Source organism: Trichoplusia ni, chromosome 3 (genome assembly GCF_003590095.1).
Source record: "Trichoplusia ni isolate ovarian cell line Hi5 chromosome 3, tn1, whole genome shotgun sequence".
NCBI classification, from domain to species: Eukaryota; Metazoa; Arthropoda; class Insecta; order Lepidoptera; family Noctuidae; genus Trichoplusia; species Trichoplusia ni.
In genome coordinates, this window is record NC_039480.1 from 17,167,111 (window position 1) to 17,194,120 (window position 27,010).

A 27,010-nucleotide genomic window follows, 5' to 3' on the forward strand; every position below is an offset into this window, starting at 1 on the left:
TTCTGGGGGGGGGGGGGGGGATTGAACCCGAGACCAGTTTAGCAGTCAAAGCAACTTACTACTAAAACAACAGGCCAGTCAAATACTATTTGTTGGAAATACAAACTAACCTTATTAACTTAAGTAACTAACCCTATATCTTAAGGGAATGCATTCTCTTTGTCAACAGAAATGCGCCGGCGCCCACGGGTCTTTCGAGAAGGGATCAGGGTTGGGAGCCACCTTCGCCCGGACTCTACCACCAGCGTACAAAGCCAGCAAGTCCGTGGTGGCGCTGCTGAAGGCCTTCGGATGGTCCAAGTTCGCCATCGTGGCCGGAGACGAGCTCACCGCGGCTGGACAGCAGATGGATGCTATCAAGGTATATTTTGATAAAACAAAACTACTACCCAGCTTTTATCAATATATGTACGTTTCGAAAAATCATTTGTTTAAACACTAAGATATCGGGACACCACAATCAATGAATAGCAAAAGCAATAGATCGGACAGAGTGGAAAGATCTAATGGAGGCAGTGGGACAGTAACAGCTGAAATAAAAAGATTGGGAAGTCGCCATGGAATGACTACTTGTGTTGCGGGAGATTCACAAACATTCAAATCACATAAATAAAGACACCTAAATATAATTCGAGTTATGTATGTAGTGATTTTTGTAGCGAGATGATAGCAATAATATAGGGTCGATCAGTTTTAAAGTATGTTGTGAAACTGTTTTTAGTTTTTTTTTATGGCGTATTCAAGGTGTCTAAAGTTTTCAAATATATTTTAAAACGTAATATATGTATATAATACATGTAATAACGGGTTAGCAACAATGCATTTGAAGATGTTATCATAAAACTTAATCTTCAACTTCCAGTGTCATTACCAGACAGTTTCTTTATTTCCGTTTCAATATTCAACAAATATGTATTGGCAATTTATTTAAGTTGATTGAAACATCAATTCGATTCTCCTTTGATTTAAGATGACGACTGAGTTCAAACCTTTTTTCTGAAGTAAGAGCGTTGAACTCGACTAGAAAATATCAAGGCGTGTCTTTTTTTCGAGCGCGAATAAAAGCAAATCACATGATTTTAGTTATGGTTATAAATTCATGGTGCCAGAAATTTAAATATGTTAAAATTTTAAGATGTATCAGACCTTCGTTTAAAATTATTGGATCAGATATAATTATCAAGCTTTTTAATTAATGTTGGGTGAAATTCTTCGATCGTTTTACCCATATTTATTTATTTTTATGCATTAAAATAAATTGGGGCACGCGTAAGCCAATATGCTCTCGACCTGGTTTATTATTTATTTATTTATTTTTATTCGTTAAATATACAATTACAATATGTAGTGCTCCACAAAACCGGTTTATCGGTTTGCCTGTGGACGAGTCGCAATTTAGTTAATTTTACACATATATTATACATATAAAAGTTATACACATAGGTATGTATTTACATATTATTTAACAAGTACTTTTTAAGTCTCCGTTTGAATTTTTGTTTATTTGTTTCTTGTCTGATATCTGCTGGCAAACTGTTCAACAGATATGGTAAGCGTTTCTTTAATGTTCTGTCGCCGTAATAGTTAGTTACTCTAGGAACGTCAAATTTACCAGCAGACATCAGGCGCGTGTTGTGGCCAGTGTTAACCATTGATAGGTTGTGCTCTTCTTTGCCATGCTGATATATAGATATTTATGTTTGATACTAATTGGTAATATTTTAAATACTTTAAATAATTGTCGGTAGTCGTCTTTATATCTGTTTTTTGTCTTTTTTGATACTAATAGTTTAATTTGATAAATCTTAATTGTACAGATTGACAAGTGGTTCCTTGTCGAAGCCTCACTAGGTGGTACTATTTTTAGTTAACCCGGATTAAAACGATACTCGGACTTACTTTTATAAATCAGTTGATACAAACAGTTGTTCGATACGAACTATAGCACAATTATAAATAAACTCATTTAAAAGGAAGCAAGAGTTTGCACTAAAGATAAATTGAAACACCTTCTCATAAACATCCAATTATTTCTCCTTTCAAGACTTGGATAGTTTTTATTTCTTATTTACAATTCGTTTACATGAACAACGTACAAAGACTTCATGCCCGAAGCATTCTCTACCAGGGAAAATTAAGGATAGCAAGGAGTAGGTGAATAAATACAAAAGGAGTGATAATAGTAATAAAGATAATGTAATGTTTGTATAGTACAAAGCTGAAATGAACAATACTAATACATCAATTATATTTCATCCTTATATAAATAAATGCGGACAACATCACATACATTGTTCTGAACCCAAAGTAAGTTGCTAAAGCACTTGTGTTATGGAATTCACAAACACCCAGACCCGAGGCAATGCAGAAATGTGATTTTTTACATTGACCCGACCGGGGATCGAACCCGGGACCTCAGAGCTAGCGACATCTTGAAACCGGTGCGTACGCCACTCGACCACGGAGGTCGTCCAGATATTAGGATTAGGAATGTGGAAATTATAAGGACAATTATATTAACAGTGGCTTATCTTAAATGCGACTTCTAGAGTAAAACTGATTGGGCAAGAAAACAAGAGTTTACAAATACAGAGATATGAGGACACCGAAGAAGAAGATTGTCGGTAAATCAGAAATAATAGAAGTAAGGTGATAAGTACACGTGAGGAGGTGGTGACGTCAAAAATGAATAATGTGTGTGAGCCCACAGAAAGTTGTAAAATAAAATGAAATTGTAAATTACTTCCTGGCATATGACTTTTGTTTGAAACAAAACAACGTTTGCTGGGACAATTAATATATAAGTATTATTGCAAAATCAATTTTCAAGCAACCATCCAAATCCCTTTCCTCTTTCTTTGTCTTTTCAACAGTCTCCTAACTGTAACACGTTATCGCTTGTCACCAGGAGCTCGCAGCATCCAACGGCATGGTGATCACAGCGGAGCACCGCTTCGCGGACTACATCCCGCGACACATCTCCGACATGGAGAGGATCGTCGATCAGACATACGATAAAACAAGAAGTAAGTCAATTAATAAGTTAGTTATCGAATTTGATACAGGAATAAAGTAAGCTGACTCTGCTTGCTTTTGTTAAGATTCGAATATGTATATTGAAATGTCGTAATTCCCTTGACTGGTTAAAAAAAAATGTCTCATGAAACGAGTTGACAACTTTTAAAACAAAGTAGGATATGCTGTCTTAGTCTGTCAGTCAATGTCTGACTTAGCTGTGTTAGTTTTATCCGAAGAAAAACTGTTTTTTTTGGCAATTGAAATTGATTTATGCCTAACAACTACATTACTTTCAAATTTTGATCCATAGTTTCTTCCATTTCTAGACGAACCTAGGCGGAAATCCGACAGAGAATAATCCGGTTTTTATGATGTAGCATCTTAAACATTAATATGCAATTAGTTGCGCGGATAAACCCGCTTACAGAAAACCTCGTAAACTAGAAATGTAGTAAGTAATGGAAATGTTAAAAATATTAAAGAAATAAACACATTTTTAGAAATAACAGCGAATATCATTGATGAAGAAAGAAATTAAAATAAAGGATAGGAATACATGTTTAATATTTATACCAAATAAACAGAAAAATAGTCCTGTTACCCAACAACCAAAAATCAATTGCATCATATTTTGTAAAGGTATTTAATTTGGTTAACCCGATACGAATCACTTTCATATGTTTAACAGAACAAAGAGCGTGCGGTGTTATTGAAAAGAGCACGGCCGAACAATTGAACATTTCTGACCAATTGTAATCAGAGTAAGGTAATTTGCCAAGAAATGCCATACTATGAATTTATAAATTAAATTTGCCACAATCCCACGGGAACATAAAAGCGGGATGAAAACTATCCTGTGTGTTAATCCTGGTTATAAACTATCTATGTACCAAGTTTCGTCTAAATTTATTATTTTGGCGCCAAAAAAGACGAACAACTATACATCTATACATATAATAAAATTGTAGAAAAGTGAAAACTGTACACTGAATATTTAAAAAAAAGAATAATTGCAGGGTGGTCTACGAACGATTCCGATACCGAAAATATGATTTTTAGAATTTTTGTCTGTTTGTCTGTTTGTCTGTATGTATGTCCTGAAAGATCTCGGAAAGTACTGGATAGATTTGATTCAAATTTTCAGAGAATATCAACAAGAGGTCCGGTCAACATACTTTTTACTTATTATCTCGCTTTTCGTTACAGGGGGTGAGCAGGAGCCTTTTATATCTATAAACAAATATCAAATTATCTCATAAACTACTGAATATATTTCGTTCAAATTTTCCATGCACCTTATCGTACACATGATACAACAAATATACAAAAACCATAACACTACTATGCAGGGGGCATGAGCAGTAAAGTTTTAAATATTTGGACTCACCTGTAACATCGTTTAATACAATTATGAGGTGTATTTTCACCCCATTGAGTAGTAGGCAGCACGGTCATCAATTTACACAAAAAACATCACGCTATTTACCTTAAGAGTTTTGGCAGAGTAATAATAGGATTTTTCGAAAATAAATCATTTTCACAAAATTAGGCATTTTATTCTCTTTCAAGTCTGATATAGGCCTACCGCGACTATTTCACAAGTAAAATAAAAGAAACATAAACTAATACGTTTTTTTATGCAATTGTTACCGTAATCGGTACATTCTTGAAAGAAAGGAACTTAAATTATTTTTATTTTTATTGATGTACTAAAATGACTCAAGTTCAAATGTGGAATGCCGTAATATGATTTTGTATTTATTTACGATAGGTTTATATACCTGTCTTCAAGATCAAAACATTCGTAGTGACACTCAACCCAAAGTTGCATGTAGTTCAAAATGATCTCATCTATAAATATGCAACAAAAAATTACTGAACGACACAGTTAATTATTACCTTGGTTCATCTGTAACAACTAGCAACAAAAATGTAAACATTCAAACAAAAAAAAGCCTTTCAAACAATGAAATAATGTTTTCTTAAATTTGCAACATTACATAGGCCAAGAGTATTTCGGATAAAAAAGCCCAGAAAACTTACATAAAACTGCATAATAGGTATGCCATGTGAAAGATCTGTACGACGAAAGCTATCTATGAATAAGAGCGTACGCTAGACGGTTTTTGACATTATGTATCTATTGATAGAACAATGTCTACTGATACCTGGCATTTTACAATATTTTAACGATTTGATCGGTCTACATCCGCCATTACAGTAATCCTTTAACAATTTTTTGTAATCTCTACTTATTTAAAATTTTCTTCTTTCGTAGCCTGGTAAAAAAAGGGGAAGGAACGAGACTGAATGACTTTCTGAGATCCCAAAGCTAAGCCGACGAGGATTAGAAACATATTTTTGGAAATTTCCCCAATAAGGCTGATAATAGCGTGTAGCTATCAGCACTTACATCCGTCATACAATGTCTGGAAAATTCATTTTGGCAGTCGGTATCGCCAGTGTAACCTCATAACCAACCTCATGTAGTCTTTATTTAAGTTTCATTTATGCTGTAGGGATGACGGTATTTAACTTCAATGATCGTCAGGTAGGTTAACGAAAAAAATACGTAATTTTTCTTTGTAAATTGGTACAGTAAATAGAACTCATGCACATGAAGTCACTTTTATGTTCATATTTTGCTTTGTTGTAACATCACAAATTACACATATCCTATACTTTAGGTTTTTGTCATTGTCAAGTTTTTTATTATCAGGCTATTTATTTATCAACAATTTAAAAGCAAATCATGATCAAAACACCAGGGAGCCAAGATAACACGTTTACCAACTTTTTATTTTGGAAATATTCCAAATGTTTGTGAGGAATCATCAAACGTGTTTCAGGAAACCGTTTATCTGGGCGCAATTTTGCAAAATCTTATATCTTATGATACTATGTAAAATCCACAGTTACCGCGCCCGATTCTCAATTCACCAGCTCCGTCCACAAAAATAATTTGACATCTTTATATCGTCAGAAAACGTCGTGTGTGAAAATAACAACTGTCTGGCTATCACTGTTCCTGAGAAACAGCCAGGTGGCAGACAGACGAACGGGGCCTCAGTAATATGGTTCTGGTTTACCTCTTTGGTTACACTACAATAATAATTTTATGATACCTCATAATCACTGTCATAATCCGTCTAGCAATTTCAGGTGTAGGCCGTCCCAAGAACAGACGTGCTCGAAAATCATAACACACCCAATTAGAAAATGGAAAACCCTCGAAAGTAAAACATTTTTAGCAGAAGTGCTAAGACTGAGTTATACCTTCTGTTATTTTTTCCTACTTGCATCCCCCATTTTTAAACGGCTCGATTTTTTAAAAATATCTAAACGAACACTTGCACATAATTGACGTTTAAATTAAAATAGTTCAATTTTTTCGGAAGCTATGATGTCACAGACAGACAGGCAGGCAGATATGTCAAAGTTATAAACCGCTCTTTTTGGGATTAAATAAGAAAAAGTCATTAAAATAGCTGTGAAATATTTGACACCAGGATAGTATCGTAAACGATGAAATGTGTTTGATTCAAACATTTAATAGTCTTTGGGCCGCTCAAGATTCATTATAATTTAGAAATAAAAAAGCAAACTTAAAATAAAAAAAGTGTTTCATTTTTTATATTGCATTACGTTTTTGCGATGATCGTTATTATTAAACTTCATAGTTTTTCACATCTTGAGAATCACGCAGACAAAGTCGCGGGCAACAGCTAGTACCTACATACAATTTTTTGCGCCTACCATCAAAAAGGATAAAAGTTAAAAAAAGTATTGATATTCGAGTCAGTACAGTTCTAAGAATCTTTTGAATCCATTATCGCGTTTTGGGACACAATTCCTTGAAAAAATTTTGTTCATTGAATATGAAAACTCAATAATAAATTTATAATAAATACATTATGTTGCTGACAGCAAATAAAAATAAAGATATTATTTTGTGAAACTACAAGAAAATGTTTCTAATAATTAATCAAGCCCTTTCAGCTGCATTAAAAATTAATGGGATATTCGCGACAGTGTATAAAATCTCCCAAAATAATAATACGTTATTAGATGTATGAACTTTCATAAGCAACATGAAATTGTGTTTAAGTGAAGGTCATGATTGTGAATCAATAATTACAAGTTTTGTTCATTGAATACTCGTATCTGATAATACTACAAGGTTATGTTATTGACAAAATGTGTGACATAACTAATGGTATAATACAAAGAGAACATGGTATTGAAACATATATGGTACACAGGGATTTATTCTAATAAGTCGTAAGTCTCTAAGCTATTAATTAAAAGAAGAGCGAATGAATCAGGGTGCTTTATATATACTTTATAAATTGAACGATTCCGTTGTCAAATAGTACTTAGTTCCTGGCCTTATCCTACTATGTTAATTTATTTTACTACTAGCTGTTGCCCGCGACTTCGTCCGCGTGGTTAGAAGATATAAGTTATAATTTATACCTGCCTTCTATCTATCTTGTAGGATTCAGTCAGCGTTTGCAATGTAAGCGCAAAAAATGAGTTTTTTTACGACCTCACATTAGAAACCTCAAAAATTGTAGCCTATGTGTTATTCTGATGTATAAGCTATATTATGGTAAAGTTTCATTCAAATCCATTCAGTAGTTTTTACGTGAAAAAGTAACAAACATCCATACTTACAAACTTTCGCCTTTATAATAGTAGTAGGATTATAAGCATGAAAGTTTGTATGTATGGAGGTTTGTTCCTCTTTCACGCTAAAACCACTGAAAGGATTTAGACGAAACTTGATTCACATATAGTTTACAACCAGGATTAACACATAGGATAGGTTTTATTCCGATTTTACGTTCCCGTGGGATCGTTTTCATTTTGTAGCGGGTCCACGAGCAACAACTAGTACTGTATAATAAAATCAATACGTATATATTTAAAATCTAGAAGATATATAGATAATAAAGAATATGCAAAGCTTTGCCCAAAATAAGATTTATGCGTAACATTCAGAAAACTAAATATACAAATGGAAGGAGCTCAGGAGTTGGTTTTTGTTGTATTTATTTACATAATCTGATAGTATGAATAGCCGGGAACATTAATAAAGATCTGTTTAAGAGCTAGAATATTTATAAAGTTTTTCTGGGAATATTATTGTGTAGACTCGACATTTGTAATGAAAGAAGAACATAAATAAGTGTGATTTTTCTTCTATATATATACACATACTCGCAGAAAAATAATATGCATCCTAGTTTTTAAAGAGTTTTTTTTTCGTTAGAGGTTTGGCGAATTTTAATTACAATATTTGGATCCAGAATTCGTCACGATATTTTAATTATTCGTAATTTGTCAGTAGCGCACGTTTGATTGCACGTGTTGCGGCCAAAATTTAGACGTATTGTGAGTTGTTATACAAACAAGTATTTATGTGGTATGCAAATACTCGTCATCAGTTCATCAGGGTTTATATTAGGGAATATCTTTGTTCAAACTGTGAATAAACAGCGATACAATATCTAGTGCGGGAGTCGTTTCAAATCTTTTTGATCTAAACGACAATTAGTGCGCTAGAGAACCACGGCATTTTTCTGAGTGTAAATTATAAAATCTGTTTTGAATGGTAAATATTCATATGTATGAAAAAATCTGAAGTCACTTGGAGTTAAGGTCAGCAAAATTAATGAAAATTAATCTGTCGACTGAATGATAAATGTTATTTGGTTTAACTTATTGCAATTATTGAGGGAGGCGTAGAGCAAGGGAAAATGTTCCCATTATACCGCGATACAAGAAATACAAAAGGATCATACCAAGTTGTTAAGGGTAAAAATGTATGTATGGGATGCCAGGTATCCATAATGCTTAAGCTATTAGAACCCGGACATGATAACATTGCTAATAAACATAAAGTATTATACTCTAATCTTTATTATTATCTTCTAATATATAAAATTCCTGTGTCACGATGTTAGTTACCGTACTCCTCCGAAACGGTTCGACCGATTTTTATGAAATTTTGTCTACATATTGGGTAGGTCTGAGAATAGAAAAACATCTATTTTTCATACCCGTAAGTGTTAAGGGTTGCTCACACAAAAAAAAATATATTTTATTTTCTGGACGAAATTTTTTGTTTTTGTTTTTTTTTATAATGTGGCATTGAAGAATACATAAAACTAGAAATAATTTATTAGGCAAAACAACGTTTGCTGGGTCAGCTAGTTTTACTATATATTCGACATCTTTTACACATCGCCATCTAGTTTCAAACTGAGCAAACCTTTTATTATGAGCACAAGATTACTGATAAACATGCATCCTTCTAAATTTCTCTCTTCTAAGTTTTTTTATAATGTGGCATTAAAAATACATACAACTAGAAAAAAAAATCTGCGAAACAACGTTTGCTGGGTCAGCTAGTACTCTATATAAAGAACTGGTAAAAGTGATTCAATAGAAAATACTGGTTGAAAGTAAACCTTCTCAACTTTACCTGTCGTTTGGTTAACGGGTTTGAATGTAAACAAGAATGTTACGTTTCAGACAGTCTTGATATTGGAGTGCAAGGGCACTCCAACGTAGCCTTTGTGTATTTCATAAAATCATCATTGGTTTAACCTTGGCCATCGGTTCTTTCAAATTAATTAACTTTCATTCATATCTGTGAAATGGATGAAAAGATTTAAACAATTTAAATGTGTTCGTGTTTATGGTGAAATATTGATTGCTTCACTAGTCAAAGGACTCTCATATAATTTGCAATTAGATTAACACACTTGCTCACTTGTAACGTATGATCAACTGAGTATTCTGGAGTTTTATTTCCTTCATGTAAATTCTGGAGATTGAAATGTTTTGACGAATTTGAAACGTGGTGAGGTAGAGCGTGGTGACGGGCGGGACTTGTTGGTAAAATGTCAAGAATGATGACTCGGTTGGAAAGGAAACGATAATGATTAATGATTAAATGTTTCATTGAATACTGATGTCGGATATCCTGACACCCACCGCCGACATATTAATGTAATCGGTCATAAAGATGACTTTCTTAATATAAAATAAAAATTAATCGTCGTATTTAAAAAAAAAATTGAGTTCCAATTATACTATTTTTAGTTACAACTAGCTGTTGCCCGCGACTTCGTCCGCGTGATTAGAACATATAAGTTAAGAATTTTTGAACGGAATCCCTCGATGATGAATAATTATCCCGTTTTTTTCATTGTATCTGCGCTCCTATTAGACACAGCGTGATGGTATTGTAATCTCCACCCGTTTATTCCCACCTAGGTAGGTGATTAGTAGGTGTCTGCTAGGAAGCTTGACAGGACGGAAAGTGGTCAGAGGTGACACGCTAGCATCAGCCTAGGAGCGACTGGCCAGTATGCCCCCGCGGCACCGCGCTCGCGCCGTCACATCCTCCTCAATCGAAATCATTCTTGGTTCGTTCGGTTCATTCGGCGCGTTACAAAACACGCGTAAACAAAGAACAATGCATTCATTTTGATGTTTTTATTTTATTTTTATTAATTAAGTTTTGCTCAGTTATAATTGATTTTATTTATTTTAATATTATTATTATTATATTTTTTACTATGTTTCCTTTTATGTATTGGTTAGAATTTAAGTCTAGTAATTAAACAATATGTAGTTCAATTTATAATTTGTAGAAACAAAACATGATTATTCATGTAACGTTCCGTTACAGTATATAGCCTATAACCTTTCTAGAATTTTTCAATTTGAACCATTGGTTCCTGAGATTAGCGCGTTCAAACAAACAAACAAACCAACAAACTCTTTAGCTTTATATATTAGTATAGACTATTACGCCAAGTTAACCCTATATGCGGAATAAACCGAAATAGGCAAGAACGCATCATAAACCTAGTTCCAATTCAACTGGTTTTCAATGGGCGCAATGCACAGTTCATTAAATTAACCCCGTATGCGTGGCCTACTTCTGACTTATTGCAGGAAGCCTTCAACGTTTAAAGTGCTTTTAAATAAACTATTCTTAGAATTTCCCTCTGAGTGTAATAGTCAAGTTGTAAAAGGAAACCGTGATTTAAAATTTATCGCTCTTAGATAACTTGTGTCACTGTTTGTTGTTGTTGACGCCTTTTTTTAGTCTTGAATGTACTCTGTCGGAGTAAAGAACGGTGAAAACTTCAGTCGACAAAGCTAGCTAATAATTATTGTTTTAAAGTATGAGGGATTAGTAAAAATTTCACAATTTGCACATGATAGATAGCCAGTACTGGCCAAAAGTCAACGTAATTTTTTTTATCAATTAACGATTCTTATTTTATTTTTTTAAAACTTACAAATCTATTTACATTTTAACAGCACGGCGACAATTAACCATAAAATCTAATAGCAACAAAATATACTAAAATACATAAATACCGAAGACAAACGAAGAAGTATAAATGAAGACAGGTACTTATCAGGCCTTTCTCCGCAGTATACGTGTTCTTGGGCGAGCACATAGCGCTGGTGGACTTCGTGAAGGTGCTGCAGCGGCGCGGCCTGCTCACCACCGGCGAGTACGCCGTCGTCGCCGTGGACGATGAGATATACGACCCCAGCACTGCCGCCATCACACATGCTGGTACGTGTACATATAATGACTATTATTTTAAAAAAAAACGACTCACCCACAAACATACAAATCAGATAACGTCCAGACTCAGAACAATTAAGCTGATCGTGGATAACCTTTACTTTCCTTGTCCTGAATCTTTACGCTTGTGACTTGAATGTATGTAAAACCCCCCGCGATACAAGGATTAAATACCTTAATGCGGGAGTCGATCTTTAAAAACAAAGAATCAAAATAAATGTATAAAACCCCCTGATATGTATAGTATATGGTACTTTATCAGTCAAGCCCCTTTATCTGATACCCGTATTTAAGTAGCTGTAAAATGAAAAATTATTCGCCATTCGATGATGAGGGTTATCTTAGACTTAATTTTTAAAGAATATTTTTGTTCTTCCTTGCCTACATTTGCTGAATATTCTGTCGTAGAATCACTTTGAACTGAGATGTACAAAAACTATCGAGCCATATTTTTTTAATGGCAGGCGCATCATATAGATGAATATTTGGATTGGAAAGCACATATTGATAATTTATGCACAAAAATAAACAAATTTGTATATGCTTTAAGGCAAATTAAAAACATTACTAACATAAAAACGGCTGTTATGACGTATCGCGCCTACGTTGAGTCATCACTGCGTTATGGTCTTATTGTCTGGGGAAATAGTACGAATAAACAAAAAGCATTCATAGCACAAAAAAAATGTATACGTGCCATATATGGTATTCCATCAGATGTATCTTGTGTACCCGTTTTTAAAGAACTTGGTCTGCTACCGCTACCCTCATTATACATTTATGAAGTGTGTATGTTTGTACAAAAACACAAGCACCTTTTCAATACGGTAGAGGAAATAAGTCTAAACACTCGCAGTCGGCGAGACAAAAACCAACTTGTCATAAGTGATTTCCCAAGGCTAACTAAATATAATAAAAGTTGTTTGGCAATGTGCATACGCCTCTATAACAAATTGCCTTATAAGCTAAAATCCCTAAATTGTAAACTTTTTAAAGTAAAATTCTACCAATGGCTTATCAAAAACAACTTTTATTCCATTGAAGAATTCATGGAACATAGTTTTAAATATTAACCGTGTTAGCGTAGTTAATTTTGCATGCTTTAGTGTTAAGCAAAACATGTATGATCTCAACCTATTGTAACATCTTTATATACCATGTTTTATGCAAATAAATATATTATTATTATTATTTATGAAACTTAATGTTTCTCGGCGAACCGGTTTAACTGATGGCACGGGCCAAAGCCAAGTGGTCATCAGTACTAGTCTCTATTAAATATATTAAGTTATGCCTACAGCTACAGTAGGCGTTGCAGTGACTCTAGGAAGAAGTGAGGTATCAGACTCACATTGAAGAAATTTTCTAACTAATCTACATGTATTTAGAATTGCTGCTTTCTGCAGTAAGTAGTAGGTGTTCGGAGGCAAATTGAGAGTATTAAGAGACTGATGTAGTTGTTTGGGTATTACGCCCGTTGTGGATAAAACTATGGGTACTATTGTTACCTTTTGCAGATGCCAAATTCGGGAGATCTCGTCTCTCAACTCAGTATACTTAGCTAATTTTTCCGCTATGGTAGTCTGCAAATTGTGTGTGTTTGGTACTGCTATGTCTATTAGGTATCCTGTTTTGGTAGTTTTATTAATAAGTGTAATGTCAGGTCTGTTGTAATGTACTGTTCGGTCAGTTAGAATGGCTCGGTCAAAATAAAGTTTAGTAGTAGAATTTTCTAAAACAATCTCAGGGCTATATTTATAATAAGGTGTGACGGAATCTATAAGATGATACTGGTGGGCAAGTCTCTGATGAATGATGTTAGCGACTTGGTCATGTCTATGTTTATAGTCAGTCTGGGCTAAGGACTTGCAGGCACCAGTTATGTGTTGTATAGTTTCTGGGCAACTATTGCATTTTCGGCAGGTATCAGTGTTCAAGTTCTTAATAATAAACTTTCTATAGTTTCTAGTCTCAATAACCTGGTCTTGTATAGCTAACATAAAGCCTTCAGTCTCCGGGAATAACTCACCCCGACTCAGCCATGCGTTCGACGCTTCTTTGTCGACATTTCCGTGGCAAAGGTCGTGGTGATGTCTTCCATGCAAGGACTTCCTGCTCCACTCAACAATTTTATCCCGGTTCTCAGTTTGCTTTTCATTATTCTGTTCCGCCGAGTCTTTTAGGTTAAGTGGTGTTAGCTTTAGGTCGTTGTTTACTATTAATTTGTGTAGTGTAGTTGATTCTGACTTTGTAAAGAAATACTGTCTAAGTGTTGATATTTGTTTATTGTGTAAGTTGGTGATGTCTATGATTCCTCTGCCTCCCTCTTTTCGCGGCAGTGTCAGTCTCTGTAAGCAAGATCTAGGGTGGTGTTTACGGAATTTAGTCATAGTAGTATTTATTTTACGTTGAAGATCTTTTAGGTCAGACTTAGACCAGTTAATAATTCCGAATGAATATGTGAGGATTGGTACAGCAAAGGTGTTAATTGCTTTTATCGTATTTCTAGAATAAAGATTTGTTTTCAAAATTATATTTAATCTATGTTGAAATTGCTGTCTAAGTTTTAATTTAGTTTCTTTATAGCGGATCTGCGACGATTGGTTGTAACCTAAATATTTATAAGTGTCATGTTCATTTAAGGATTCTATTTGTTCTAACGTTGCTAAGGTGTAATGATGCTGATAATTCTGTCCTTCTCTAATTGAATTTATTTTGCATTTATCTATACCAAATTCCATTTTGATATCGTTAGTGAACTGCTCTGTTAAATCTGCAAGTTCATGAAGTTCATTCTCACTATTCGCGTATAATTTTATGTCGTCCATGTAAAGCAAATGATTTAATTTAATTTCTTCTGTTAGTCTGTTATTATTACAAGTCAAAGGAGTTCCTAGTGAAGTAGAATTTAAAATTTTGGAAAGAGGGTTTAGAGCTAGGCAGAACCACAGTGGGCTAAGGGCATCTCCTTGGAAGATGCCCCTTTGTATTTTTATTGGGTTTGTAACTACCGTTGCTGCCTCATTGCTTAGTTTAAGCACGGTAGTCCAATTTTCCATAACATTTCTTAGAAAGCATACTAATTTTGGGTGTATTTTATAAATATCTAAAACTTTTATAAGCCACGAATGGGGGACAGAGTCATAAGCTTTTTTATAGTCTACATACATACTGTATAGGTCAGTTTTCGTTTTGTGTGTTCTATTTAGTATTACTGAATCTATTATAAGTTGTTCTTTACAGCCCTGGCTAAACCTGCGACATCCCTTCTGTTGTTCAGCTAAGATATTATTAGCGTCTAAATGTTGGTATATCAATTCAGACAGACAGGATGTTACAATTTTATACAGAGTCTGCAAGCATGTGATTGGCCTGTATTTCGCAGGATTAGCAAGATCTTTCGGGTCTTTTGGAATCATAAAAGTTGTACCTAGTGTCAAGTATGTCGGTAATGAATCAGGTTCTTGAATAAAATTATTAATAAACTTAAATAAATAACCATGAACTGCTGTAAACTTTTTGTACCAGTAGCAATGAATAAAATCGGAACCAGGGGCCTTCCAGTTATGTAACTGAGAGAGGACTTTTTGAAATATTTGCGGTGTTATACTTTCAAATACCATAGCTTGGACATTTTCGCTGGTGTTCGCGACTTCTGCTTTTATCCAATCAGCCTGATCGTTATGCTGTATTGGAGTCTCCCAAATGTTTGCCCAGAAATTCTGCAAAGTCTCTGGTTCCAGGTTGGTATGTTCACTTTTATTTATTATAGTTTCCTGTACATTGGTTGCTGTTGTTCTAATATTACGGTAGAACAGTTTTTCATTATGAGTGAATTGAAAATTTTGTTGTTTTCTAAGGGTGCATGCTTTGTATCTTTGGAGCCGGCCCGATACAACCGATAATTTTTGTTTTAAGGTGTCTAGTGTGTGTATAGCTTGTGAATTTGGTTCTTCGTGTAGCGTGTGGGTTTTATACTGACTAATAACACTTTTTACATAATTCCTTATTTTCCTACTAGCATTACCATTAATAAATTGCGTAACTCTACCTATCTTAAATCTAAGGTCCTGTAATTTGCGCTCCAAGCGTCTTTGCCAATTTGGCTTATTTTCTCTTTTAGTTACCCTAAGGTTTTCAGATGGCTGAAGTGCTATTTTTGTTCCGTTCATTTTAGCTGCAGTCCAAGCTGCGCTATATATTACGGTTTGAAAAGTGTGAAAGTCGGTGTCTGGACTAATATTCTCTGGAATAACAATTTCATTTAAATAATTAATAATACGGGCTAGTCTTTTGGATGGGTTTTGTTTGGGAATATACACTCTTTCACACGGACTAGTATTTTTGTAAAAAAGGAAAGCCTCTTGGAAAGCTTTATCTATTTCAGTCTGCCTGCCCTGAATCAAAATTGAAGCAGGTTCAGTACGCAGAATGCTTACCTCAGCATTACTTGAAGGTTGTACCTCAAGAGGAGAAGCCGTTTTGTCTATGAAATTATCATTTATCTGAATATTATCGTTTAAAGTCAAGGGAAAAACTTCATTAGGAAAACTATTGTCGCTATTAATTTGACCCAATTCGATGGATACTTCTAATTTAAGAGAATTTAATCTGTCTTCACTAATATATCTATTATTTAAAATTGCCCTCCTCTGGTCAGCTACTCGCTGCTCGCTTAAGTGAGCAAGTGCGGGGTACCTACTTACAAACTCCTGATGCATAGATTTTCGGTATGCCGTTTCATTGATGCCTAGTGATGTTACTTTATAGTACGCCCGCATTATAGCTTCGTTATATTCATTAGTCCATTTCATACGACCCTGTGATGTATTACTTGTTTCTGAAAGATGTAATTGAGATATATGTGTAGGTGTGGTGTTTATATTGGTTTGTATTTGGTTAAGTTCTTCTCTAACTTCGCTGTGAATCTGATCTATTGTTTCTTTAGACAAAAGTTTATTCCTTATAATAGCTCTACGCTGGTCTCCTATTCTTTGCCTACTAATCTGCATATTAGGGAAATTTTCTAAAAATTTAAGGTGTAGGGGCTCGAGATAAGTTTTCGTATCTGTATCCATTAAAGTCAGTTGAAGATATGTACGCAGTATGAACTTATTCATCTCAGTTGTCCATCGTTTGCGCGTTTTTGAAGAGCTCGTAGTGGGCACAATATCTTGGTCAAAAGTGACCTCTTGCACAACACTATCGGGCGTACTGGTAGTAGATAAACTCCTAGTCATATAGGAAGGGCGAGTGGAAGGGATGGAAGAAAACAAAGAAATCGTATCATCGCCCGAGATTTCAGCTGTAGCTTCTACGTCGTGAGCCCGCTTGCTCAGATCACGACGACCGGCTGTAATATTTTTGTCGGGAGAAGCCCGCCTGCTCAGCCCCTCACCGCCGATGGTCCGCATGCTGTGACAACCAGCATCGGCTCCAGATGCGCCCCGGCGACCCCCGGGAAGCGACCGCAAATCATAAACTCTTTTACTACTCATCTCCATAAAGGGTTACCTTTCCTGTTTAGCCGCGTAAGTTTTTAGTACATGAGTACTGTACACGTGTCCGCCCCCCACGTGAGCTCGATGTTCAGCTCGGACGTTAGGAAAGGGTTTTGGGGGGGCTTATTATTATTATTATTATCACATGACGTAATTTTTTTGCCTGTGATTTGAATGTCTGTGAAACTTCCTTTTATGCAAATATTAAATTAATTCTTAATTGCGGGAGTAATAAGTGAAAGGCTATGTATGAGGCACCATAGCTTATAACGTTATATACCGTCTATAAAAAAAAAAACTATATACCTACTGTAAAATAAAACTTTAACTATATTAAAAAAAGGTTTCATTTATAACAGTGGGTAGCAACAACAATATCGTACATTATTTATAAATCCTAAAATTTTGTAGCGAAAACCGTGGATTTGAAAAAATAACAACTTTCTCTTGAAAAGGCGTAGGTTTGCCTTAAAAAGAAGATTACTTGGCTTAAGAATATAAATTTTAATAATATTCGATCCAAATCTCGATAGTTATAAAGATTTTTCATACTACAAAAATAATAGCGAAACTTCTTCAAGAATCATTTGGCCGTGGAAAAGTTTTTGGTATTGTTTCCAACTGAAGAAGTTATTTCATATATCTTTAAGTAATCTAAGTATTTAGTTTAAAAGGAAAGTCAGGTATTTTGTTCTCTGAATTAAAAAAGAAACACTATTTTCATTACTTTAAAATTGTACTAGGGTTTGTGAAATGAATCCATTTTGCAAACGGATTACTGGCGCGTATTTTCCATTTGATTATAGCTCAACTCATAATTAACTTAGAAAGCAAGTGGGCGGACTCTTAAAGACACAATGTAATTTTGTTTTAATATTTTTTGTTTATCCACAGAACATTTGGGGCAAAACAGTAGCAATGACACCCTGACGTTCCGAGCAGTTTTGAAGCTGACGCCTTCATTCCCTACCAACCCTCATTACGGGTAAGTTACATCATTATCTACAAATATTATATCATACCACTTAGACGAACAGCCGTATACTAAAACAACGCACAGCGGGCGCATAGCAAAATGTCGCCTTTAGCTGTCATAGCGTCTGTGCAATTGACAAATAAAATGTAGAGAAAGGAGATATTTTATAATTTCACTTAGCAAACGATCATTTTTTAATAACAGTTCTAATGAATTGAAAGTTTTAATAATATTTTCTCTATCTAAACATTATATACAAGGCAATATAAGATTTGACAGCATAAAAGTCATCCAGGCCCTTTAACCACCCCTTCTCTCGTTCAATCTGCCTGTACACAAAGAGGTATTTAAAACATGACCGAGCTAGGCTTCAACCTGTTGTATGTTGTCGTAGGTCAGGACGTTCTCATTTACAAGTCTGATCAAAGACGTAAGAAATGCCAATAAAGGAAGCGCTCTCCAAGGAGAAAGTAGAGTTTTATAATAGCTTCAAGTATAAGGAAATTACCATAGGAACAATATTTCTATAACCTGTACGTACACGGTTTATGAACCTTTGCCCCAGTTAGATATAACGTCACGTTCTATTTGTTGAACATGACAGGATTAGATTTTATTGGAAATTGAAGGAAATAATACTTCAGTTATTGAGATATCTGAAGCGTGATAATGCTTGTTTGATTAGAAGATGTGGTTCATTGCTTTTTAATTATTCGAAGAATTGATGATATCTGCCGAGTATCGCTTAATTTTTTTTGTCTGCGGTATACTCGTATATTGTAAATATAAACTTCTGAAACATAGGCTTAGCAGATTTTCGGATTCTGATTGTAATGCCAGCATGAATTTCCTTTTAGTATGTGACTACGTGCCTACGTAACGAAAGTCGTAGCTTCTGCTACGCTATCGTAGCGGAATTTTAATCAAGCAGTACTGGTTGATATTTTTTGATAGCAGCAAAATATTGTAGGCTCTTGGGAATTTTTATTTTGTGAATAAATAAATATTTTTTGTCTCTCTTCATATAGAAGATTATTGTTAGTAGGTAAGTAAAGCGAAACTCGAGGACGGCTCTAGTTTGGCTTGCTTTTGGTTCTAAAATGTTTGAGAAAGTCCATTGGGAGACTTTAACCAATATTCAAGTAATAGCTAATATCTGATATTTCTGGGTTTAGTTCTAGTAAAGTGAAACTCTCTCTAAAGTAATAAATGTTTAGCTTAGAAAACACTGGTTACACATAATATAGAGCACACGTAGTCAATATCAGCATATCAATGAGCTACGAGGTCGCTACGTGCACTCAGCCATTGAAATGTTACTTATTGCTACGTGATATGCTACTGAATCGTAGCAGGCGTAGCTATGACGTTTACTACGGCGTAGTAGTTAATTTGTGTGTACGTTCTTGGAATGCCTATATTATGTTTGTAGGTTATGTTATTTGTATTTTATTGTTATTTTGGTGATACAGGTTTATAATATATGATTATTCATATATTAAGATTATAACATACTTTCAATGCCTTTACTGATTTGTTTTTTTCCCAACAGAATGCTTTGCCAAATGGTTCGGGAAATGTCAGCAGCGCCGCCGTTCTGTGTCCCCAACTACCACAAGATCTTCGAAGAGGCATCGGTAAGTCTTATTAAAATTGTAAATAAACTAAAAAAATGATTTCTCAGAAATTACCTACAAAACTTTTTGTACGTGACTCAATTTATCTCTGTCTCTAGTTTGACAGTTCAAAAACGAAAACTTTTACAATAACATAACAGCTTTGGGACCGACTTAAACCGCAGTAGTGTACACTAGAGAGAATTGAACTGCTGTTGTAAATGGTTTAATATGTTGGTAAAAAAATAAATAACGAATAAAAAGCTGAATAGTTAAGGTCACCTCGTCAAAAACTCAGAGCGCGACGTCTCGCGTTTTCGGTTCCCCCTAGGAGAAGCATTTGTGTAATCCACGAATGCTTGTCCCGAGTCTGGGTGTCTTTGTGAATTAACTGTTTGAGAAACCTCTGCAACACAATGATTAAACTCAAAACACGAGAGCGATTTAAAAAAATGATTACCAAATGAAACGTTTTTTTTTTCCTAAACAACTAGCTAAATTTTTTTAACCCAAAATATCCCTTCCTTCATGTAAAAATCAATCTTACCTCTTTATAATAAGGCATAGTATACAACAAATACATTAATACGATAAACTTGTCAAGTGAATGTACAATGTAAAGTTCACGCAGTAAGTAGACTTAGTTATGCAGCGGCTGTAACTGTTGTTCTAAGCGCTATTTAAGTATACAAGTAGCGAACAACTTTAAGGACTTTATCAACTTGTAAAATGTGGAATATAACAACGTACTATAATATGTGTTACGTATTTATTGGCAGAAAAAAATATTGTACTAAAGGACGAATATTGAATGAAACGGGACGTTTTTTATCTAACTCGCAAAATGATCGCGAAAGTGATATCGCTGTCAAAATATAATTGTACAAGGGAACATGTCATTTCTAGCTTCATTTCAAATACAAATACAAATACTTCTTCTTTCCTTATATGTATATTCATTTTTTCGAGGTAATCCCTGCTAAGTTTAATTCGGAATGAGAATTTTTGACCTAAACTGTTATTTATAACGTACTTCAAAACAAGTCGTTGAATCATTGATATTAGATTTTCAAAGTAGCAAGTTAAGAAATGGGTACCTTATTATCTGTTTGACCAGGTTAAATAACCTTTACCTTGATAAATTTATGATCATTCCAATCGTTGTTTAACCCTGTTTTTTTATTATTATCGTTTGATTACACAGCAGCAACAGATATAAATCATCTATGGAGATTTCAACTTTCTATTATGGCTGATAAGATACAGCCTAGAGACAAAAATACAGACAGCGGAACCATAGCAATAAGGCTCCGCTTTTACCCTTTCGACGTATAACCCTAAAAGAGAGAACCCTAACTTGATAAGTATCACTTATATTCAACTGAAGACCTGACATATCCCTGCAGCATCAGGAACTAAAGTAAAACTCTTTTGTTAGACGTCAAAAACATGGCAACAAAAACACAAATTCAATTACCAGCTCTATAACACAAATAATGGTGTAACCAACCTATGTTCTCGAGAGGCATTCCCGGCCTAGGTGACCTATTTACCATCGAATACGATCTGCGTCACTATACTATGTACTATCAACGCGTCAGTTGTTTGAAGAGACGTTTTAGTGTTAGGAATTGGTATTGGACGATGCGTTTGTGAAATGTTGTCACTTGAATGCGTCGGAGAGGAAGTTTTGACGGGCATCTCTGAAACTGTCGAGTTATCTACATTCTACATACACATTCTTTTTTTTTAAAGACCTCTCCTGGATTATAGAATTTAATCCTTGTGTCGCCGGGTTTTGACAAACATTTATATCACTTGCACCAGACTAAGGACAAGCATTTTTTAATCACACAAACGTGTGTCCTACATGGGGATCGTACCCGCGACACGTCGCGTATTAGTGTTTTGTGTGGTGACCTCAACCACTAGAAACTCGGAAAAATTACTAGGTTTGATTTTTTTTACGTTATCTTTTATCGTCTTACTTCATAAATTATTAAAAAAGAATAAAGGCCGGATGGCCGAGTTGTTCGCTGAAACTCGGTTTTTATAATAGTGCAGCTTGTTAGTTCGCATAAAAATATCAGGTAACAGAATATAAAATGCGATACATCACGCACACCAAACTACACTGATTTATTACTGCATCTCTCTCATATGTAATCATTTAGTTTTTGATGTTTTTCATGTGTGACTAAATTATAAAAAACTAAAAACAATTTTATTTAATGCTTTTGGTTCTACATCAATATAAATTAGTTGTAGCAAAAATTTTTGGTTAGATAATTAAAACGTGACAGTATTTGAGTTTTTCTGTACGTATATTTGGCATGCAAAACCGCAAACCAAAAACTGAGAGAAAACTAGTACAGATGTTCAACCGTTTTCAACAAACTGCATATGTAATTTTCACTTATAGTTACCCAGTTAAAACTAAATACGTTTACATAATAATTAAACCGTCCATTCAACGACAGTAGCGAGAATTAATTACTGATGTTATATTATAAACAGCTTACCTCAATTAAGTTATAGACAATGATTGACCAACGTCATGTATAACATTGATGTGATTATAATGAGTTGAAGTAGAATGTGACCTCTTTGTAGGTCTGCCTGGGATTTTTTGCTAACGTGCTTTCTATTTGTGTATACTTCTGGTGTTATAAGTTTATTTAGTTATGTATGTAGTTGGTAGATCAAAACAACATAAAACCCTACAACTGGAAAGTATTGTTCAACATCTGTAAAAAAATCCGGCTCACGCATTACGGGATTTAATCACAAAGACACCCACACTCAGAACAAGCATAGACCACACAAATAATTGTACTACGTGGGGATCTAATCCGCGACACGTCGCACTCTGTGGATTAGGCGTGGTGACCTCAACTATTCGGCTATCCGTGCATTCAACATTAGTTTAGTTGGAAGAAACGACTAGTTCGTTTTTCAGGACACGTTTGCAAAAGTACCTCCTGAGAAACACAAAACAATGGGAATAAGGCGACATTTATTAAATAAAATACAATGAAAATATTCGGAAGGGAGAGACACAGACAAGCGCACTCACGAATCAAATAAAATATTTAAGTAAAGGGGACCGGCAGCACATTCGTAGAACGCATACGTCACATATCTATTTAAATAAATATAAAAATATGTAATGTTTTCCTATTGTTACCGGAAGCCTGTTTCCAATATCACGAAAAGCTATTTGTGATGTTCTAAAAATATAGTTTAAATTTTGAAAATATTTTTGTATTGAAAAATTCAGGCAGAATGTTTTGGGCGTTCGTGTGAACAGATAAATAATATTTTTAATCCTCTACCGTCCCAAAATAGCCTAACCCTTAAATACATGAATTAATTATTTTGTTCAAAAAAATATCAATTTATTTACATTTTTTATTAATACATTAATGACACACATAAACCAGAGTCACCTTTTTCTGCTATAACTCCTGAATGTCTTCGCCTCTAATGATGTTTTTGGTACCCGTTATCTCTCCTTTCATCAAGGCCAAACATATGAATGCTAAAATAGGCTGTTTGCAACTACTTATGTTTAATAACATTGAAGGCTTGCTTATATTAAAAAACTTAAAGAAAAATGAAGAAAAGTCTCTAAAAATGTTTACAATGTAGTCGAATTAATACCATGACAGACACAAGTATATCGGTTCACTAGATACACTTATAATTACGATGCGATGTCCAGACCGTAAGAGTGACGTGACACTCGCTGGACCCCTTCTAACGTATTAGTTTCTAGAGTCGAATGCAGGCAAACTCAATCAAAAGTGGCATGGCTGTAAATATTGTAAGTAGGACGACCTAGTAATGATGAAAGTGTAATAAACTGAGAGAAGTAATAAATCCTCTTTGCATAAAACCGTGCGATACAACGGCAAAGGTTGGACAAGAGACGATTGTTTTTTTTTTTTCAGAGAATAGGGTCGATGTTATTGTTTTTTCAGTGTCCTTCTTGTAGTTTAATGCATAGTAAGGGATACGTATTTTTACTTAGACCCGCAAATGTAAATTGATCAAAATATAATAATCTAGTCTCAAACTAAGCAAAGCTTGTTTTATGAGTACTAGACAATTGTTAGGCATACTTAAATAATTTTAAATACACACATAATATTATAGATAAATTGCACCCAGACACAGAACAAATGATCGTGTTCATCACATAATCAATTGTCCTGAGTGAGAATCGAACCCACGACCACCGATATAGCAGTCAGGGCTACTAACCACTAGACCAATTTAATGGGAAGTGCCAGCTCATGTTCTAGTTACTCAGACAGGAAATGTCAAAGCAAAGCTAAACTAATATTGTGCTCTGGACAAACAACACTGACCTATGAACATTACTATTAATTCTCGTACACCCCCAAGGGTTATCTACTTTGTATGAGCAGAGGCTAGCAAACTGTCTCCTGTAACCGTCCTGTTACCGCGATACCTCTCTGTGATACTCAACTGTCTTACTTATTATTTTATACTAGCTTTTCGTTTCCAAGAGAACTCTTCAAAAGTCCGGGAAAAAAATTATCCATGTTCTTTCTCAAGGTTAACTCTATCTCTGTACCAAATTTCTTTAAAATCAGTTCAGTGGTTTAGACGTGAAAGCATAATAGACAGACAAACAGACAGAGTTACTTTCGCATTTATAATATTAGTAGGGATAGTAGAGATTGGTTTTACAGTCACTTTGAAAAATAACTGTCGGGTATACCATAGCATGTATTGTGATTATTTAGAGTATGAAACGTTCAATTGTTTTCTTAATACAATAACGTATCAGGAAACTAACTGAATGTCAGTTTGTGTAAGAGTATTGCGTAGTTCCTGAACGGAATGATTTGCAAATATTTGCTTTGAGGCTGGGAATCTGATCGGCGCAGTTACTATTTAAGTGTTCAGCCTTCCGCGTAGAGGGTGAAATTCTCGTTAGACGGCATATTGGTTTTGATGTTTGGACATGGTATTTTTATAAGCTTTTTATGTGTGCTTATTATGTGTAAATAAATAATAAATAAATGCGGACAACATCACATACATTGTTCTGAACCCAAAGTAAGTTGCTAAAGCACTTGTGTTATGGAATTCAGATACAACGAAGGTACCACAAACACCTAGACCCGAGACAATGTAGAAATGTGAATTTTTACATTGACCCGTCCGGGGATCGAACCCGGGACCTCAGAGCTAGCGACACCTTGTAACCGGTGTGTACGCCACTCGACCACGGAGGTGTTAATGCTTTCCTGATATTTATATTTTCATCACATTACTTACTTACCATTAACACTGTCACACACAAAGCATGCAATTCTGGTCTAAATGCTCGTAAAAAGTATCCTTAAATAAATAGTAATAAGTACTTGACAACAAACGAAACAAGAAACCTTCTTGATATTCTTCTAAAAATAAAGTCCTCAAGAAACAGTGCCCTAGCCTTCTTCGAATCATATCAATTGCTAAGTAGGGCATGTATTTCATTCACGTTGTCTCATATTGTGGAAGACACAATAACCTTTATAGAAATGGAGTTACGAGCTATTTTTGTTTAACACAGCACTTCAATATGAATGGTACTGACCTGCCTCAAGCGTCCTAGTTCGCGCCAGGATTACGTGTGAACGGTGTTCCGTTGTCAACATGTATCACTTTGATATTTCTATTATTATTGTGTTTATAATGTGAAAAAACTGGATAGTTTTCAGTTTTGATATAAAAAATTGTATTTGTTCCTAGGATTGTGAAGATATGTGGAAACAGGCAACAATTGAGCTGTTCTTTGAAAAACCTTCCGCAATAGAATATCAATGTTTCAGAAACATTCGAATTTTTTTATATAAAACGACTCCCGCATTAAGGTATTTAATCCTTGTATCGAGGTGGGTTTCACAAAGATTCAAGTCATACGCACAAAGACTCCCAGACTCAGCGGGGATCAAAACCCGCGACCGGTTGCGCTCGGTGCGTTTGGCGCGACGACAAGAACTGCCAACTTTACAATTTTCGGGGTTTCATTCAAGAGCGGGCCATAAAGTAGAACTAAAAGCAAAAACCTTTGTTATTAAATGTGTCAATAGTTCACGATCGATTTTTAGTTTTGGATAACGTTGAAAGGAGTTTGTATATTGACCTAAATACTTCACATGACCCGAAACTGCCAAACCTTTTGAAGTTTAGTTTGAAGGACAGTTTATTGGCGTTTTTCCGCTGTTTTCATTGAAGCTATCAATGCACCTATTAGATTGACAGTATGTTTATACTGAGTTAGCATGATGTTGTGTTAAAAATATATCTTGATAGACTAATCAGAATACCGAACTCTATTTATAATGCTAATAAATAGGAAAAGATTCAACTCGTGCGATAAGCCTATTTTTCGCATTAAACCATAGAAATGTCGTTTTGCTTTAACGAATTTTGGTCTTATTCGTTTCTTTTTAGAATATTTCGTTAATCTATCAAAATCTTCTGTAATATCTTAAGTTTGTTCGACCTTTCGTCTCAACTGAAGCGAGGTCAAAAACAATACCATAAACCTCTTCACCTTATCTGGCGACAGCGTCACCTTATTGTCATCACTTTCGCGAGTTTTTTCTGACTACCGATACCAAACTTGGTCTTGAAAACCCGGTCACATCGCGATCGTGTATAGAATAACTCATGATCATCATTCTTCTAGATAAGGGAACGCTTGGGGCAACTTAATGACATTTCAATATATTTCCTTGTATGATCAACAGGTGCCAATAGAAGCCGCTCATCTTTACGACGCGGTGACGCTGTGGGCGCGGGCAGCGACCGCGGCGATGCGCGCCGGCCTGCCGCCCACTGACGGTGCTACACTCATGAAACTGTTGCGTCCTACGACTTACAGATCTGTGCAGGGATTTGATGTAAGTTGCAATTTTGATTAAACTGTGTGAAACGTTTAATCTCTTTCTATACTCGAATAGCTTAGCCAAGCAGTTAGAAATTTGATCTGTTATTATATGTATCTACTTAAATTAAGTTTTAAGAAGTGTTGACGTAACAAACCATTCGTAGATGATTATTTTAATGAGCGCGGCGTGTCGCTGGTTCGATCCCTGTGGAGGATAAATATTTGTGTGATCCTCGAATGCTAGTTCTGAGTTTGAGTGTCTTTGCGCATGTGACTTAAATGTTTGTGAACATTCTTGCGACAAGAACTAAATTCCTCATTGCGGGAATCGTTACAAAAAAGTGGCACAATCATCAAAAT

General features: G+C 34.9%; 1 protein-coding gene across 5 annotated transcripts in view; it reads left to right on the top strand.

Annotated features, from left to right (window-relative positions):
• Positions 1-27,010, top strand: part of LOC113492203 (guanylate cyclase 32E-like) — a 122,230-nt gene that overhangs the window by 59,200 nt on the left and 36,020 nt on the right. For all 5 annotated transcript variants that reach the window (XM_026869561.1, XM_026869563.1, XM_026869564.1 and 2 more), the window contains 6 exons: positions 170-361; positions 2,909-3,026; positions 11,483-11,629; positions 18,037-18,127; positions 19,671-19,755; positions 26,511-26,663. In XM_026869561.1, coding sequence (XP_026725362.1) covers positions 170-361; positions 2,909-3,026; positions 11,483-11,629; positions 18,037-18,127; positions 19,671-19,755; positions 26,511-26,663 — 786 coding nt within the window. The remainder of the gene's footprint in view (positions 1-169; positions 362-2,908; positions 3,027-11,482; positions 11,630-18,036; positions 18,128-19,670; positions 19,756-26,510; positions 26,664-27,010) is intronic.